The following is a 20,185-nucleotide window of genomic DNA, read 5'->3' as shown; positions in this document are numbered from 1 at the left end:
CCACCTACTGGGATGGAGTGTACGCGCGTTACGTGCCTAGGCGTCTTCTCGTGACGCCATCGCGCAGCACGCTGACGCCGTTCGTCTGGACGTCACTGGTTACCGAAGGTTAGTTTTAAATTTGTTTTTCAATTTAAACGATCATATTTAAGGCTTTAAAATCAACAACAACATCAAAAAAGAAAGAATATTTTACGCCATATTGTTTTTCTAAATACCGCACGATAGCGACATCTTGCTGTCAAATATGAGTAAACATTGGGTGGAAAATAATTATTGTTATTACACATAAAATATATATCAACTGAATATATTTTATTAATGTAAATGTATTTTTTTTCCAACAAAATACCTGATTCTGGCTGAGACAACAGACGATTTCATCTACAGTAAGTTATAAAAGTAAACACGAGTAACGTTATAAACACAAAAACAGGTTTTAACAGTGTAGATATCAGTGATATTTAAAATGCTAAACCATATTCATTGTATTTGTGTCTTATTCGTTCAACGTAAAATAATAAATTGATAACTGATAAGACTGTGATGAAATGTAATAGATTGTAAAATTATTATCCTTTAGGGGGCGCTAGTCGGATAAAAAGCCAAATCAAAAAGCGAGCTATGTTTGTAAATGTTTATTTTTCGTCTCACTGGACACGTTTGTCAGTAATATTTGTTTAGCATCATTTAAAACTTATGAACGTCATCACAAACGGCTGTGATTGGTCGAAAAGTGACGCTACTATAAGCACAAGTCCCTCGAGTAAGTCAGTAACATTAACATGATGATAAAATAGACCGTTTTTGACGACAAAGTCTTAAAATAGTTCTTAATGTTGATCATTTTACAACTTCATTTACTTCCGTTTCCATAGCAACCAGGAACAAACGGAAGAAGCACCTGTGCTGGGCGACATGGTAACTTTATTCACATTTTGCGTTCAAATTATATCTATATTTTAAAATCATGTATTAGAATGGATATTTTGTTCATCTCTGCTGTTCTGTTCATGCTATTTTGTCCAGGCTGAGGTCGAAGACACTTTGAAGAGAATTCAGGGCATTAATGGTGTTATTGGCACAATCGTCGTTAACGCAGAAGGTAAACTAAATTATTTACCATGGCTTTACTGAAGTAATATTAATTGTAACGTACTATAATATAATAGCTCCCAAAACGTTACATTGGATAAGCTAATATAATATAATACTTCCTGCGACTCTAGGAATAAACTGGATATGATAAGATAATATAATTATTACGGATTATAGGCTAATCGTCAGACTATACACAATCATATAATATAGAAAAGGACGTTACAATAATATAATATATTATATTATATTGTGTGTTCATGGTGTGTGTGTGTGTGTGTGTGTGTTCACTACTGTGTGTGTGCACTTGGATGGGTTAAATGCAGAGCACTAATTCCGAGTATGGGTCACCATACTTGGCCACACTTCACTTCATTATAATATAATATAATATTTCCCACAATTCTACATAGGTACAAGCTATTTGTAGATTTACCTCTGGTTACCATTGTGTTACTATAAAAAATATTGAAATAATTATTAAAATGAGTTTTCCAATAATAAGTGTGCCTTTTCACTCATATGGCTTATGCACATATGTCTTGTCTGTCTGCTTTATTTTCAGGCATTCCCATCAAAACCACTCTAGACAACTCAACGACGGTGCAGTATGCAGGACTGCTGCATCAGCTGACTATGAAAGCCCGGAGTACAGTCAGAGACATCGACCCCCAGAACGACCTGACATTTCTGCGTATCAGGTCCAAGAAACACGAGATCATGGTGTCGACAGGTGGGTCCTGTCTCGCTTATCAGGCTGTTAAACGCTTATATAGCTCTCACCCTTTCCCCGTTTTCCTCCAGATAAAGAATACCTGTTGATCGTCATCCAGAACCCAGCTGAATAGTGTCACGATGCTGTGTTTCACACAGACACATGAACCAAATGCTATTCTTTAAAGCATGTACATTTATTCGTATACGAAATCAAACTTTTTGAAATGCATCAAAAGGTTTGATTGTTCAGTGTGATTGATTGCATGTAAAGTCATCAATAAATAAGTGAATTGTTTTTTTTATTGTGTAGTATGGGTCTTTAAGGCCTTTAGTTTTTAAGGTCATTTTTATGAAGTGCAATTCATATAATCTCCACAAGATAGCAGGAGATCAAACAGATGCTTTGCATTGCTGCTCATTTGCTTCTGTGAAAAACTGCTGGTTTAATGGGTTGTGACAACGGTGGTCTGGTTTATTGTGCTCTTACTGTAGTATTAAGATAATTGGGTTTGTATGAATGTCTTCTTCGCATCAACCACACTAAAAACATAAAGCACATTTAGTAGAAATATATGCTGGATAAATATGGTTATTAAATGTGGTCGGTGTGGTGGATTTGCAGGTTTGGCTGGTTCATATGTCACTCAGGAGCTTTGTTTGAGCTTCAGCTGATTTGCGTGTGTGTGTGTGCGTGCGTGTGTGTGTGTGTGTGTGTGTGTTTGCGTGTATGTGCCTGAGGGTCAGTGTTGTCTTTTGAAAAGAACAATGCAGCCAGAACATTTGTGCTCTAATTACTCTAACACAATCATTTCTTTTTCTTTTCTGCCTTAAGCTTTTTCTTCTGGTTGCAGTTCTACTGGTTTTTACCCAAATAAATCTATTAAGGCACTTTCCACGAACAGTGCAGCCTGTAAATTGGCATCCAATAAAGCAATAAAGGCACAAATTCCATGTTCTGTTAAGTGATTATCTAATAAAATAAAGATGAGGCATGAAAAACAGCAAGTTAATAGTGGTCTTGTGTCTTGTCCTTTTCTACTGCATCCAACAATGAAAATCCTAAAATATTGTAGAAAATAATAATAATAATAATTGTAATTATTATTGTTGTTGTTGTTGCTGCTGTTTTTACTTTAAATAATAATATACAAATACTTTATTGTTGTTTTTGTTATAAATAATTAATTTACTAATACTACTACTAATTATTATTATAAATAATAATTATACATTTTTCTGCTACATAATATTATGATGATGATGATAATGATAATTATTATTTTAAATTATTTCCTACTATTACTACTACTACTACTAATAACAACAACAACAACAATAATTATAATAACAATTATTATTATTATTTATTGTTATTACTACTACTACTGGGAATAATAACAATAATAATATCATTAATAACTATTATTCTTACATTATTTTACTTTTTTAGCTTTTTAAATAATAACACCTATTTATTAATTACTATTACTAATCTAATTATTATAATATTATAATAATTGTATAATATTACTATAATTTTTTTTTTAAATTATTTTATTTTTTATTATTTACTAATCTTATTTTAATGGCAAGATATATTTAGTTGTATCTCACATTTGAATGCAACCTTGTTAATATAATTTGGTTTCAGTTTTTACAAAAATTGCATTCAAAAGAGCAACATATCTGTCCTCTTTGCAAAGTCTCTATAGTTTTAGTTATAGAATTTATGTGTTACACAAGTTATGTTTTGAAGACCCAAATTTGGATAGAAAAATAATCAAATAAATTAAAAATAATAATCAGCACATATAATAGTTAGTTTGATTCCATGAGGTTGACAAACAAACAAAAAAGTATAAATAAAAAAAATCAACCAATCAATCTGAAGGTTGAGCACTTCCTGCTATTGTGTTTTATGACCTCTGGCCATTGTAAAAGTTTCAGGCCCTATTTTGCATCCTATTCGTGAAAAGTGCAGTGTTCAGCTTTGAAATATGTATGTGTATCTAGTTCTTGTACCTCAAGCTGCACACCTGAAGCATGAGAGCGGCGCTGCTTGAGTTTCCCACTGCTGGACTGACCTCTGCTCGGCTCCCATCTGCTGTCTGTTTTACATGCCCAGCGCTGCCAATTGGCACTCACAGCACGGGGCAGAGAGCCAGCAGGTGGACCCGGATCTCATGTTCAGAGACCAGCTCCTGTGCACAGCCCCGTCAAACAGTGTGTCCGTGCAAGATAATTAAGCAGAGGATTAATGATGGGCCTAATAACAGCATATTACACATATATCATCACTTAAAAGTGCATGTGGTTGTAGTGAAGAGCTGTTTCTATATGTCTGCCGTGTATCTGGTGTTGGTCAGAACAACAGTGTGCTTTAGTTTCAGTGAGAGAGGAGGAGAGCTTAGAGAAGACTGGGGTTTGGACTTCACTGGATGACAATAAAGTCTGGCTTTTATTCCCATTTGGTGAGACTGGCTGTTCAAAAGTATACCATGCTCTGAAAAGGCATTTGGATTTCAATATAATGTTTTCATCCTCCAAAGCTCAGAGTCCTGTATCTTTATCTGTTCTCCCTCTTCAACCTGCTCCGGTTTCTCCAGCGGGCAGCAATTATCTCATTGATAAGCTCATTTGTACCTAATTTGAACCCTAAAGTGTCTTTCGTTGGTGTAACTTAATGTAGTCAGATTTAGTCATGTTAGGTATGATTAATATGATTGAGTCACATTAATTTAATTTGTTTCTAAAATGAAAATGATAAATTAATTATATTATATGATATATTATATGTATTTTATAAATAAAAACTATTCAGCTTTCATTGGTGTGAGCTAATGTAGTCATATGCAGTAATTGTACATATTTATCATATTATTTTGTATGATTTATGTATGATATTATTTTTAATCTATTTATTACATAAAAATTGTCATAATTTTTTTTATTTTATAAATAAAATTATTTGACCTTTATAGTTACTTTCATTAGTCTAATGTACTGTAGTCAGATTCAGTCATATTAAATATTTATCACCCTATTTAAATTATTTATTAAATAATTTATAAATAAAAAAAGACATTTAATGTTACTTTTATTAGTGTAACTTAATTTAGTCAGATTAAGATCCAAGATAAAACTGATCAAATATATATTATTTTATTTTATAAATAAAATGATTAGACCCCTAAAGTTACTTCTGCTAGTGTATCTTAATTTGATCCGTTTGAGTCATATTAAATATGAATAATGTTTCAGTGAAATAAATTGTTTTTATTTTTATTTTTTATATTATTATATGTTATTTTCTATGATGATGATAATGATTATAATAATTATTATTATTATTATTGATTTCATAAATAAAATTATTTGACCGCATAAACACATTTCATTACACCAAATACACAAAATAATGTTCTTTTTAGCAGCATCATATGACCCCTTTAAAGTAACTTTCATTGGTGTAACTCAATGTAGTGTAGTCAGTGTAGTCAGAGTCAGTCATATTAAATATTAATAATGTTTCAGTCATATTAAATATTTGTATTAGTTGTTTTATATTATTACTTTTAAATTAATACATTAATTAATAACATTACTTATCATTTTTCTTTTATTATTTTGAGATATATTGTTTTATTAAACGTTGTTGTGTAATGCCCTGAATGACGCCTGAAGTCATGTGGTTTGTTGAGGAGAGGTGTGCTGTTACTTTATTAAGTGATCTGACTTATATTGACCTGAGACTTTCGGGTGACCCAGTCAGCAGCAACACCCTAGTAACCACCCAGGACAACCTAGCAACCGCATAGCAACATGCGGCAACCACTCTCAAAATCTTCGGTATGTGGCGCTGAGTTTTGCATGAACCAAAAAAAACAACTGTTTTTAGTATTTAAAAGGATAAAACAATAAGCTAATATGAACAATGACTTGAATATGACCCTTGACCCGTCTGTTGACTGCTGTAGGGCTGTGTGATGAGTTTAGTGCTTCAGCGGCTGATCTGACAGCTGCTCTGAGAACAGCTGATACGCTGCAGCCTGCAGGATGCTCTATATTACATTACACTGCTTGCATACAGTCATAGGATCATACTCATTCCAATCATTTGAACGTTGGTTTTTCATTTTTTTTAAACGCCGTGCCATTCTGGAATCTTTAGAATTAAAATAAAAAAATCTGTTGCCAAACACGCTGCAGCTGAATTTGGACGACAATTCACCTTTTAGTGCAAATCCTGTTCTGTAAACACACAGTTCAGTAATTCAGGAGTCACAACCGCATTCTACAACCAAACTGAGTCAGGAAAAATGCAGGTAGTGACAAACACATTTACAGAAAATGTGCAGGGTTTACAGAAAAAAAAACTGAACAACTAGTTGTTAACGACGTATCAGAGTTGTGTCTCTTCTGTATGTGGTGCATGAAATCATACGGTACGCTTGCACTCATTAGTGTTGCCAGATCTTGCTAGAAAATCAACAACAAATAAGAACAAGCCCATGATAAACTCAAATCCAAATGCGTTATCTTGGAATTAAGCCATGCTCAAATATAGAGACCTGCACTTGTGATAGTGGTTTACATCAAATCGCAGAACATAATGAGTCTTTGGCCGCTGTAATACTTTTGTCAAAAATAACGGATACCAGAGCACGAGAAGCCAGAACATCGCCGTTTCAAGAGTGAGTTCTGTTCCATAATGTAGGGGATTCAATCATGTAATTAAATGCGGTTGTGACTCCTGAAACTCTAAAGTTTGTACGTGACCATTAATGTATATGTCTCATGCGTATAGAGTGTTGCAATAAAGTTGTAGGTGTCTGAGTTCAGATGCACACAGAAATCACACGGGTTATAGAAGTGATCCTCTCATAATGTATTTATGACGGCATTTATTACTGAGAGGAACAAATATTACACCCATAATCTCACCAAATCTGTCAAGGTTGCAGTGTTGTTACTGTTAACTAAACCTAAAACTATTCAAAAAAACGTTTTGTTAATTCAAATGAAATAAAAGAAAATATTAATATCAAATGAAAAACTTAAGCTAAATGAAAATGAGAAATGTTGCCTAAGTACTAAGTACTAAAATTACTGACTGAAATAAAACTAAAACTGACAAAATATACAACTATTTAGAAATATTTTTTAAAAATTCATAATAACTAATAATAATGACAAAAGCACATAACAAAAGTACTAAACCTAAACTCAAATTAAAATATAAATAAAATATTAATACTAATAATAGCATATAAATAAAACTGAAATAACATTGTTTTGTGGTTCAAAATAAAGAAATTATATTTTGCAAATAATAAATAATTATGCAAAAGTAAAAATAATAAATGATTAATTAAACTGATATACTTAAAATGTTTTATTAAGGTTTTACATAATTCGAATGCTTTTAAAATCAATATATAATTATTATAATTGACATATTTGACTAATTACTATTACTAATCAAACCTCTTTAAATGATCTTATATTATATTATTTATTATATAATATTGAATTAAATAGAAATAAGAAATCACATTCCTTACAAAAATTATATTGCCCCCAATTTCTCATTACATAATGCACAAAAAATCGCATTATCATTAATGCTAAAATAAAATGATCTGAAATGTTAAGTGATAAAAATAATAAGAAGAATAAAACTTAAATAATAGTAATTAAAAACACAGGAGAATCTGACGAGAATCACTGAGAATCCAGAATTCCAAAGAACTCAAAACTCAAAAGTAAAACATTAAGACAAGGAAAATGTAACAATAAATGAAAAATGATTATGAAAATAATATGTCAGTTCTTAATGGTTCCAATAAAATGTCTTTTGTTTTTTCTCTTATTTATTTAGGGGTGAAACATGCCTCAGAAATGTTCTAGTGAAACTCCGTCCTGCCCAACAAGAATGACAAGATAACACAAATGCAGCATCCACAAAGCCAACCAGACGAGATCCCAGAGATCAGAGTTAGCAGCTGAAACTGGATTTGACCTGTAGTAGTTTTCTAATCACAAACAGTGGCCATCAGGCTTTATTACACCTATACTGTAGGTGAAGCAGCTCTGTCTGACAGCTGTCATGTTGATATGGTCAGAGCCCGTCTAGCAGCTGTCATGTTTACTCCAGCACCTCAGTCTAATGCTCACTGAACACTCACTCGTGGACCATATGGACCCGGAGAAAAAGGAGTACTTCACACACTTTATGTGCTGTCATACTGTGCTGTGTACTTTGTGTAGGCGTGGACAAACTGTGTATCAGGTTGAATCTTATAATGGCTCGTGTTGAATATTGTGCTGAATATTTCATGGTCATTTCATGTCCAGTTTCATGCTATGTTGTTGTATCACTGTGAGCTTTGTTCTGGTTTGAATGTCGTAAAACCTGTCAAGAACATTTCCAGGTCATATCTCACTCCAAAATCTGAAGAAAAAAAAAAAAAGTTATATTTTGCTAACAGAAAGTTAAGCATATTTCTACGCCACTACGTTTTTTTTACAAAGTGACATTATTTTCATGACAATTAAAACTAAAATGAAGCATGCTATATAATATAATAATAATAATAATAATAACAACAACATAATAGAATAGAATAGAATAGAATAAAATGATAAATAGGAAATTGTCATCATTAAAGCAAAAATAAAAATTATTTAAAATGTAAAATTATTTAATATTCTGAATATCCGAACTGTTAAGTAACAACAACAACAACAACAATAATAATAATAATAATAATCAAATGCACATGATAATCAGACAAGAATAATCTCTGAGAATCATTGGAATTCAGGTCATCTTTCACCCCAAAATCGAAAGAAAAAATAAGAAGTTATATTTTACTTATAGAAAATTAGGCATATTTTGAAGCCATTGAGATTTTTTACACTGTGACGTTATTTTCATGACAATTCAAACTACAATATAGCATATTATAATATAATAATATAAAAAATAAAGCAGAAATTTTGTTTTGCTTACAGAAAATTTTGAAGCAATTTTGAAGATATTTTACAATGTGACATTATTTTCAAGACAATTAAAATTATAATGAAAAATATAGCAGGTTTACATATATTTTATAATAAAATGTATTATGATAATACAATATACATTAAAATAATAATATAATCTTGATACCGTAACTGTCAAACACTATGATAAATTAATTAAATGAAGGGTCTCTACTCTCTGAGACTGAAATGTTTCACTCAGTGACTATTCACAGCGTTCTTCATATATATCTATATATTGTTTTCATAGTTTCTGACCTCTTGACCCATGATGTTGACGTTTCCTCAGGCCAGAGAGTTTCTATCTGCTTCATTGCTCAGCAGATGGGGAATTAACACCAATTAGCCTCCGATTCAGCTCGTCTTCACTGCTGTACACGACGACACCTGGACAAGAGCACAAACCCGAGGCCACAAGAGCCTATTAGAACAGAAAACAGATGTGCGACTTGTGGCTGAAGATTGACATAATTATTAGAGGCAAAAATGTGTAAACCAAGACATGGATCTAGAGCACAAATAGCCTGTAAGCAACATGGGAAAAATACTTGACATGATTCTGATTCAAAGACAAACAGGATATGAGAGACATGGACAATTTTATACTTTATTATAATATAATATAATACTTTAAGAAAAGTCTTTAAAAATAGGGCCCAATGTAACATCTTAATATTTTTAAAGATTTTTTACAGATGAATTATCCGTATTTTGAATTACTCATTGCGTTTTAGGGTTAAAGGAACCGATTGGCGAAATGAATCAGTTTTCCTGCCGCTAGTTTGGACAGAAGAAGAGGGAAACGGTGCAGTCAAACCACTTATTACACAACATTTCACCACAAAAATAATTAAGGCAATAAAAGAATTAAGACGAAAATGTTTTAAAACCTTACCAGTTTGTTAGTTCTCTTATAATCCATTACAGCGTACAAAACAATCGTAGCATAATGGCAGCAGCTGCGTTTGTATGAAACGAGAGCGATACCAGGATGACATAATTAAATAATTGTACACCTTTTTGAATCGAGTTTTAATATTTTATTAGCTAAACAAACGCAAAGCTTCCACCAAGAAAAAATAGTTCAAGCAAGAGTACAGCGCTGACTGCTGTTACCCGGATGAGCCTGTGTTATTAGCTTTTACCGGTTGTTATCGAGGGATAACATACCTCGGAATGTCGCGACTGACCAATCAGAATCAAGTATTCCACAGAGCCGTGTAATAAATAGTTTTAACGGCAAGCACTGTTACACATTTCGTTTAATAGATCAAAATTCTGTGCAAATACCAAAACACACAGTTTTTGTGTAAAATATGGTGCTAAATGAGTCCAAATGAGTCGGAGTGAACTGACCTCAGTGTTTAACAGAATTTGAGACCATTAATCAAATAATGTGTCCTGAAAATGTGGATACAATAGTCTCTTTTCAAGAGGCGCACCCATGTCTTTTGTCTTCTTGAGCGTAATGCTAACACAAGCTAACAACAAAGTATTTCTGGAGGCTGTTGTGAGATTGGTTTTGACATGACTTCTCACAGGCACTCACTTACTCCTGCAGTAAAAGGCTGAACTGAGGGGGCTAATGGTTACTCGTAATAGAAATCAGCTGGAGATACTGACGGATGAGCTGTTAGCTGAGCTGGAGTCGTGCTTACCAGTCCTGTGGGCCCTGATCTCATGATGGGATGTTGGGACCATTTTTCTGGATCTTAACCACAAATACAGAGCTTCTTAAAATTATAAATGATAACATTTCACAAATCCAATACATTTTTTAAGCCCCATACAGATATTTAGAAAGCTTTGTGATACTCATCCTGACTGACCAGCTAACAATTTATGTTCCAAGAGCATTTAATAAACACTCTAGAATAGAAATCGTATTCCAAACGTTCTGGAAATGATCAGCATTGTTAATTCACAAAGAAAGGACTGTCATGAACCGGTTCTTACAAAACAGTCAGTCTAATGAAACCGGCACTGAACATTTAATATATAGGCCTATAAATGTGGATACAAATATGTGTGTATATACAAGGGTGGATGTGGGCATCATTCATTATGATTAATTAATTATAGTTTATGACGTTTAAACATTGTAAAGACATTTCTGATCTTAACTGTATTTAACTAATTATTAAAAACTATAAAAAATTGGTCAAACTGCCCTGCAGTAATGGCGTGGTCGCATTAGCAAAACTGAAGCGAAATTTTGCAATCAATGAACATTATTTAAAATTATTAAAAATTGCCTAATAGTAAAGGTGCGGTCACGTTAGCGAAACTGGCTCCAAAAGGGAGTCAATCCCATAGAACCCCTTGTTAAAATGCCCAACTTTACAGCAGAAAAAAAAATGTTTACAGTCTGGTACAAAAGTGGTTTTGGTCTATATAGCTGATTTTGCCCTTCATGACAACTGTAAGGGGGGTGAATTTTTTTTATAACATATCCGTTTAGATTATATTAAGCCTTAAAGTTCTGCATAATTAAGGGCGTGGCCACTTGAGTGACAGATGGATTGCCGCTGCTGTCACCACCGTCGAGCTAGGCGGGCGTGGTTTCAGCAACCAACTCCACCCACATCCCACCTCTTCGCCCATTTTATGGTAGTGACACATGAAGCAGTGATGCATGAGGTCACTTCTAAACGAATCGGCTTTATAGTTTATAGTTTATTTCATTTATTTAACAGGGACCATGCACAACACAGGTGTTGTGCCAGAGTTAGCTATAAACCTAATTTGCATCTGCAGTCCCTGGGCAGGATGTTGTTATAAAATTACAGCACTCCATCACAAGCAATACAATATAATACAATATCACATCATATTCCATAAAATTGAAAAACAATCAGTGGTCACATACTTCTTTTTTCTTAAGCCATACTTTAAGTGTAGTTTTAAAAATACTAAATGTTGTACACTCTCTAATATGAACAGGTATTGAATTACATCTTTTTGCTGCTCTAACTGAAAAAGCTGATTGTCCAAAGACCGTTTTCTTAAATTTAGCCGACCAGGCACCTCTAACTGATGACCTAGTCTCCCTAATATTGTCCTTACAGAGAGTCATACATTGTTTAAGAGGTGGTGGTGCAATCGGGAATTAGTTTATACATGAATCACAAATCTGCAAAGAAAAAAAAACTGTCAATAATTTATCATTTTTAATAATAGTGCAATGAACTCCTTGATTTTTTATCGAAACTTTTCACAGCTTGTGTATAAAGAGTATATAATGGTTTTAACGCAGTTATACTTGTTTGGGACCAACTTGTAGCACAATAGGATAAATGTGGGAGAATATTTGTGTGCATAAAAGGTTTAGCAACAGCCATAGGTAATTGGTGCCTAATATTCCTGAAGATCATCAATCTTGCTCTAGCACATCTAGAAACCTTTTTATATATATATATATATTTTTTTTTAATTTAAGTTAGAATCTATAATCATACCCAAATATTTAAAATGCTCAACGATATTTATTGCCTCCCCTTTAACTAAAATATCCAGACAGCGCTCATCAACTCTCTTAATTGAAAAATACTTACAGTTTTACTCACATTAAGAGTAAGGCAAGAATTATTTAGCTAGTCCACGTTGTTCAATGCAGCAGTAAGTTTGATAGCAGATTGTTCTTTTGTCTTAGCATAAGTATAAACAACTGTATCACCTGCATACATCTGAGCCTGGACCTCTGGACAAAACCCATAGGCAGATCATTAATATATAGACTAAACAAAATTGGTCCAAGAATCAACCCCTGTGGGACTCCAATGTTACAGTCAAGTAATGATAAGCATACTGATTCTTGTACATTGTTTTCTTAAATTTAAATATGATTCCATCCATGTTAACGTATTAGTAGAAAAATTAAACTTTGACAATTTGGATAAAAGAACATTATGATAAACGGTGTCAAAAGCCTTTTTGAAATCAAGTAAGACAGCACCAACAACACCTCCCCTATCAAGACGGATTTAATCTATTCAATAAAATAACAGTTTGCTGTCTCCATAGAATGATGTGTCCTAAATCCAAACTGCATAGGATGTAATGGAAAGTGACCAAGATTTAAATACTCTACAAATTGATTACAAATGACCTTTTGACAATTTGGATAAAAGAACATTATGATAAACGGTGTCAAAAGCCTTTTTGAAATCAAGTAAGACAGCACCAACAACACCTCCCCTATCAAGACGGATTTAATCTATTCAATAAAATAACAGTTTGCTGTCTCCATAGAATGATGTGTCCTAAATCCAAACTGCATAGGATGTAATAGAAAGTGACCAAGATTTAAATACTCTACAAATTGATTACAAATGACCTTTTCAATTACTTCAGAGACAACTGGAATAATACTAATAGGTCTATAATTAGTTACATTAGCAGGATCACCAGTCTTAAATATAGGTCTTATTACTGCTGGCTTCCAGACATTTGGAAAATAACATCGTTTTATTGACAAATTAACCAGATAATAGGTGTACTAAGAGCATTTGTATACTTTGTAACAAATACAGAATCACACTCAGTAACATCTTTAGCCCTAGTGTAATGGTCATGGACTTTTAGTTTGTGTTTTTCCCTGTTCCTGTCTTGTTTTGTTTCTTGACCTAGTTTTCCGTGGTCCCTTGATTAGTTCATTCTGTTCACCTGTGTTTGTTAATTATCTCATTAGTTCCCTAGTTTGGTTACTGTATACGTACTCCCTGTTCTGTTCAATCCTTTGCTGTTATTGATTGATTATGTTAAATGTTAGTTGTGCTGCATTTTCCTGAGTTTCTCCAGTGTTACTTCTGTGGATTTATTAAAAGACTGTGGTCCTTACAGCACCAACACATGACACCTAGAACTCTTAAGCTGACTTACAATATTTATTATATAGGACTCAGATACTTCAAAAATATTAAAAACAGGAAAATCATGATTTGGTTATATAATATCCATACTTCTTACACTAAAACCTTGTGTTAAATCTTGAACTGAATCTATAAAAATGATTATATACACAAGCAATTTGATCCTTATCTTGAATTACAGTAAAATTCCCTGAACTTGTAATTCAATACCTTTATCTCAGTTTTTACTCTTTTTATTTCATGCTATATTGATATTCTTCCAAAGTTGTCTACTTTTCCCCTTCGCATCATTTATAAGAATTTTGCTTTCACCTTTTTCAGTTCATTTTACAACTTTATTATAAGCATTGAAATGTCCTTCTATCTTGAGCTAACCCTGATTTGAGCGCTATTTTCAAAGCACGCTCCCTCTGTTTCATTAACTTCCATAATTGTTCATTTAACCAAGGCCAATTCTGCTTCTCTCTAGAAAAAGAGACATTTTTTCCTAAATTCACCTTTAGTCTTATTAATTGTGACCATTAAATACTCAGAGGCAGCTTCTAAATTAACTGTAGACAGAATGTCATTCCAGTCTAGTTTGTTTTTAATTTCTCTTCAAATTCATTTTTAAATCTATTCGATATAATATTTAGCATATTTTCTTTGTCTTGTTGATATAGAAACCTATGTTTTGTTAATTTTCTTACATAAGATTATGATCTGATAACCCTGTTAATACATTTATTGACGTAGTTATTCTTTCTGGTTTGTTACTAAATATTAAATCAGTTTGAGTTTCAGATAATGAGTTAATTCTAGTGGGGCCCTGAATTAACTGTACGAGGTCAAACTGTCTATTTCCTGAAGCTTTTTCCTATTTGACTTCTCAGTGCAATTTGCAACTTTACAGATCTTCTTTATGCACCAAGAGCTTGTAACACTCCAAAGAGAAAGGAAAACTTGAAATCGCATCATATGACCCCTTTAAAGTCCCCAACCAGAATTAACTCTTTATTTCTATCAAACCCTTTCAAAAGATTTCTCAAATGATTATAGAACATACTACTTGATGAAGGAGGTCTATATAGTGTATGCCCACTAGAGTAAATGCCATGCATGGGGATAAAACAATTGTTACGGCAATACATTCTATATCCACTAAAGTATTAATTTCAGTTTCCTTACATTTAATGCAGTCCTTCACCTACATAAGCAGTCCACCAACCTTTCCAGATTTTCCTTTCTGAAGACTTTACATCTTGGAACCAGATATGCAGTGTTCAGTGATGATTCTGGTCAGTGTTGTGAATTTGCATGTTCAAAGTTTAGCAAATTTGAATCCGATGCAAAATCCGTGTGGGGAAATGTTTTGCTTTATGAGTCCCTTACGCAAAATTCAGATTGCACTGATTCCTATTGAAATGACTGTGGAATTGCCTTCTTGAGGAATTTCGCGGTACAAAGGTAAATTTGACAGCATCTTAATGTTTATAATTTTTATGCTAACATTTTAAGAATGTTTTGTTAACATTAGTATTTTACCAGTAGCGTTGAAAGAACGCTAGAAGAACGTTAGCCAAAGTTCTGTTTATGCTATAGTTTCTGACCTCCATAAAGTTGTTGATTCCAGCTTTGTCTTCTGTTATTTTATTTGTAATGTCCACCGCCTTCTTTAATTTCCTTTAAAAAGTATCAGCCCAACTGTGAGTGTTGCCTGTGAGTATTCCAGACACATTCACAGACAAAAACACTGAAATACTGTTTCATCATATTTCATTTTCCTGGATAGGAAAATTTCATCAAATTTATTTTAAAAGTCATCAGTATTTTCGAAGGGATAGTACATTTCTCTTCGTACTTGAATCAAGTGGTATACAAAATATTCAGTAATAAATCAGGCATTTTAGAAGATTGTTCAAGTGTTTTTTTTTGTAAAGAAATTTTGAAATGGGGAAGAAGGAGATTTAAATAGTCAGGAAAATTTATCATAATTTTGCTCATAATATTACACCCTTTAAATGCAAGTGAAACGAGATTAAAGTGACGTGTTATCAATCTCCACTCAGAGAGATGACGGTACTAAGAAAGCAAATGAATAAAAATAGCATACTGTATCTGGAGTTTAATGGTTATTACCAGATATGAGCTTGATATGCAATATTTTTTGATTGCTCAGTTGCTTTAGTTTAGGACAGTAGAATTTAGTTTTATAATAGTTCTGTATCTGGTACGCACAGACCAGTGTTATCTTAGTGTTATTTAGATATTTATACAGCTTTTATTTTTATATTTCAATTTTCATTTAACTGTAAGTTTTAGTAATTTTTTTTTTTTTAGTATTTTTTTTTCTTTTATTACTTTTTATATATATATACATTTCTGTTTTTTTTTTTTATTAAGTTTTTCATCTAATATTTAGATTTTCAGCTATCAAAAATGATTTTTAATATTTGTAGGTAACATTAATAAGTCACATAAATGTCACTATATTTGACTCTACATTTGTCAACATGTGCAGTATGTAACAGAGCATATGGCTCTAGGTACTGCATCCCACAATGCAATGCAGACTTAAAGGAATCGTTCACCCAAAATGAAAGTTTTCTGAAAATGAACTCACCCTCTGGACATCCAAGATGTAGATGAGTTTGTTTCTTCATCAGAACAGGTTTGGAGTAATTTAGCATTGCATCACTTGCTCACCAGTGGATGCTCTGCAGTGAATGGGTGCCGTCAGAATGAGAGTCCAAACAGCTGATAAAAACATCACAATAATCCACAAGTAATCCATACCACTCCAGTACATCAGCTAATGTCTTATGAAGCAAAAAACTGCATGTTTATAACAAACAAATCCATCATTAAGATGTTTTTAACTTCAAACTGTCACTTCAGGCCAAAATATGAGTCCATAATTCATAATAACGCTTCTTTTAGTAAAAAAGTCCATTACCTGTTGTCTCTCACATCAAAATCTACCCACATATTTGTTTAGAGCTGTTTTTGCTTGATCGGTAAACTGTGCTTGATCTGTGCAGATTTCTCTCCTGATTCAGATGAGATGACTTTCTCAACGGAGGAAGCAATATTATCATGGAGGACTTTCTGAAAGCAACAGTAAGTTAAAAACTTGTTAATTATGGATTTGTTTCTGACAAACATTCAGCTTTTCACTTCACAAGATGTTACCTGATGAACTGGAGTGGTGTGGATTACTTGTGATGTTTTTCTCAGCTGTTTGGCCTCTCATTCTGACGGCACCCATTCACTGCAGAGGTTTTTTACAAAAAAATTTCAAAATTAAGCATCTTTTTTTTCTAAAATGAAGTAATTGGATTCCACTTACTGTTTTAAACATGCACATGATGAGGTAATTATTGCTGATTCACTGCATATCATGGTGATTATTGTTGGGGGAGCTACTTAGCAAACATGTAATATTACATATATATATATATATATATATATATAATAAATGTATTTATATTTTATCATATTGTTACATTATATTTTAGTTTATGAAATAAACATTAGGGTTTGAAATAATTTTATTATATAGTTATGAGGGACATGAAACAACAGGGACAACAGTCAGTTTTAGAATTTAATGTCAGAATTTAAAAAATGCTAAAAATATTTATAATTTTTTATATATTTAATTAGTCAGTTAGTTATTTCCAGAATTTAATGTCATTAAAAGTAAGTGACAGCAGAATGTCATGACTGACCAATCAGAATCAAGTATTCCAGAGAGCTGTGTAATAATTGGTGGAAGAGTTGTTCATTGTAGTGCACTGCTTCAAGTGACATATTGCTTTATTAACACGTGTGACTCATGACTCACTTTATTTGTTACTGACTGTCTTTCTGAACCCAAACAGTGAGGTGTGTCCGCGGATGTCTGTGAATGAGAGTCTGGTCTGGATGAGGATGGACAGAGGGGCAGCAGACGGATCAGCCAGCCACGCGTGATCTGAGGGATGGAGCTTCTAATCCCCAGACGGGTTGCCAAGGCCCGAATCTGCTGTCCCACTCTGGCACACAACACCCTTTTCTATAAATGTGTCCGTACAAACACACGCGCACATAGACCTTACTTACAGGCTAATCGCGGCTGACAGGCCAGAATGAGGTGGAGATGAGGGTCTCTGATGCCAGGCTTGTTAGGGTCTGGGCTGCAGCTGTGCAGACTGATGGGTTGTACCATCTGTCAAACAGGCCTCTGGGAGTGAGAAACATACAGAGAGCTTTAATTGGGTTGTGAGGGAGAGAGATTGGCCTGCCGGCGTGTTCCAGCAGATCTACAGACTAATGACACTGTTCTAGGAGTCGCGCTGTGAGCGCAGAGCTGCTTTTGGAGCATTCGCAGTTTTCCCGTAAAGGGGTCATATCGTACTTCTTTTCTTTCCTGTGTTCAACTTATAATCAAAATATAATGTCGTTTCTCGTGACCATCTTCCACTCTTTCTGCTGTGCATTTCAGATGTTGAGGTAAACGCAGGTGAGATGATGGGTTGCAGGTTTGCTGATGAGATCCATTCTTCAGTTCCAGCCTTCAATAACATTTTTAGACTGGATGTTTTAGTTTTGAAAGTTACAGTATGGTTCATAGTACACCGTAATTTTATTTTAAACTATTTCTCTATACTGTCGTACCAAAAAATATAGTTTTACATGAACATTTTCAATCCTCTCACCGACACTTAGTATTAAACTGGATGTTTTCGCTGCTGTGGCTTTAAGATGTTGATATTTAAATGACATCTATTATGACTTTGACACTTTTTTAAAAAGTTATATATATATATATTTGTTTAGAGCTGTTTTTGCTTGATCGGTAAACTGTGCTTGATCTGTGCAGATTTCTCTCCTGATTCAGATGAGATGACTTTCTCAACGGAGGAAGCAATATTATCATGGAGGACTTTCTGAAAGCAACAGTAAGTTAAAAACTTGTTAATTATGGATTTGTTTCTGACAAACATTCAGCTTTTCACTTCACAAGATGTTACCTGATGAACTGGAGTGGTGTGGATTACTTGTGATGTTTTTCTCAGCTGTTTGGCCTCTCATTCTGACGGCACCCATTCACTGCAGAGGTTTTTTACAAAAAAATTTCAAAATTAAGCATCTTTTTTTTCTAAAATGAAGTAATTGGATTCCACTTACTGTTTTAAACATGCACATGATGAGGTAATTATTGCTGATTCACTGCATATCATGGTGATTATTGTTGGGGGAGCTACTTAGCAAACATGTAATATTACATTTACATATGATTATTAAAAATAAGGCAGTATACAGTTTATATGCACATTATTCACTAAGCATTACTCTAGAATTTAATTCCAAACATAACGTGTGATTAATTCCCCACCGAAGGCAGATGTCAGCGCGGTCACAACACCAGAGGTCACAGTTAAGGGGTCGGGTTGCACAAACCGCTGAGTGAAGTTCAATAGCCAATTACAGACATTTGTTGACGTGAACAGCTCACCCTGATACTGGAGAATGATGTTCCAGGGCGAAGGTTAATTAACATAATTCAGGGGAGGACCATCGCAGATCGGATTCCCGTCGAGCGCAGGCTTCGTGCTTTCCAGGCCACTGAGAGTCGACCCGAACACCTGTGCCTTCCACTGGGACCCAACACACACTCACACAGTCACGACACCTACACAACCCCGAACACACACGTACCACGCTGTTTTAATGGAGCTCCCCTCACCCCCAGTGCTCCTCACACACACACACACACACACATGCTAATTTCACACTCGGTAAGTGTGAAGCCTGTCAGCCGGGCTCAGATGCAGGCACAGATGGCTGGAGGGAATGATGGGCGATGGATATTGTTGCTAAAGCCCCTCTCCATGAAGCAGCCCATCCTGAGAACAGATACCTCTTACTATCAAACCACATTCAAACTTTCATCGGGAAAGTTGCGTCCCTAGATCAGATTAGATGCGTCACATTTGATGTGTAGTATAGGTGAATTCTGTATTAATGCACTTAAGTGGCTATCTTTCTTTAATGTTGAAGAGCCAGGTGTTTTAATGAATCATTCAAAAAGACTCAAGAACTCACAAGTTACCGGTTTGAATCAGTCTGATGAATCCTTCACTGAGTGAAAATGCTTAATAACCAGAGTGATTCACTTACTGAACTGCACGTGATCATTAGAGAAATCTTCATAATATATGAAAAACAACAAAAAAGCATAAATATACAAACATTAGATTTAAATATATATATATTTTTTAATGTTAAGAAACTTAATGTTAAGTTTTTTTTTTATGTTAAGAAATACTGATTTTATTATGAAATTATTTTTATGTGAGATAATGTAAAAATATAATGCATTTATTTTTTGCATTTTCATTTTATTTAAAATTATATATATATATATAATGTTTATTTATTTATACAAATATTGTAATTATAAATTATTTCTATTATGGTGTATTTTA

At 33.5% G+C, this 20,185-nt stretch overlaps 1 protein-coding gene across 4 annotated transcripts; it reads left to right on the top strand.

Moving 5' to 3' along the window:
- The first annotated feature begins 28 nt into the window (after window positions 1–28).
- Window positions 29–7,744, top strand: dynlrb2 (dynein light chain roadblock-type 2). 4 transcript variants are annotated; one of them, XM_016554927.1, is made up of 5 exons: window positions 29–108; window positions 879–921; window positions 1,030–1,105; window positions 1,664–1,831; window positions 1,903–2,342. In XM_016554927.1, exons 2-5 carry the CDS (start codon window positions 919–921, stop codon window positions 1,944–1,946), a joined length of 291 nt encoding a protein of 96 aa, XP_016410413.1. In that variant the 5' UTR covers window positions 29–108; window positions 879–918; the 3' UTR covers window positions 1,947–2,342. The 4 variants fall into 4 exon arrangements, with proteins under 4 accessions (XP_016410413.1, XP_016410411.1, XP_016410410.1 ...); XM_016554926.1 differs by lacking the exon at window positions 29–108 and adding an exon at window positions 733–766; XM_016554925.1 differs by lacking the exons at window positions 29–108; window positions 879–921; window positions 1,903–2,342 and adding exons at window positions 667–774; window positions 7,697–7,744.
- Window positions 7,745–20,185: the final 12,441 nt, after the last annotated feature.

The sequence above is a fragment of the Sinocyclocheilus rhinocerous genome, unplaced genomic scaffold (genome assembly GCF_001515625.1).
Source record: "Sinocyclocheilus rhinocerous isolate Xijiao unplaced genomic scaffold, SAMN03320098_v1.1 scaffold135, whole genome shotgun sequence".
NCBI classification, from domain to species: Eukaryota; Metazoa; Chordata; class Actinopteri; order Cypriniformes; family Cyprinidae; genus Sinocyclocheilus; species Sinocyclocheilus rhinocerous.
Note: the sequence above shows the minus strand (reverse complement) of the source record. Positions and strands in the feature narration are given on the sequence as shown.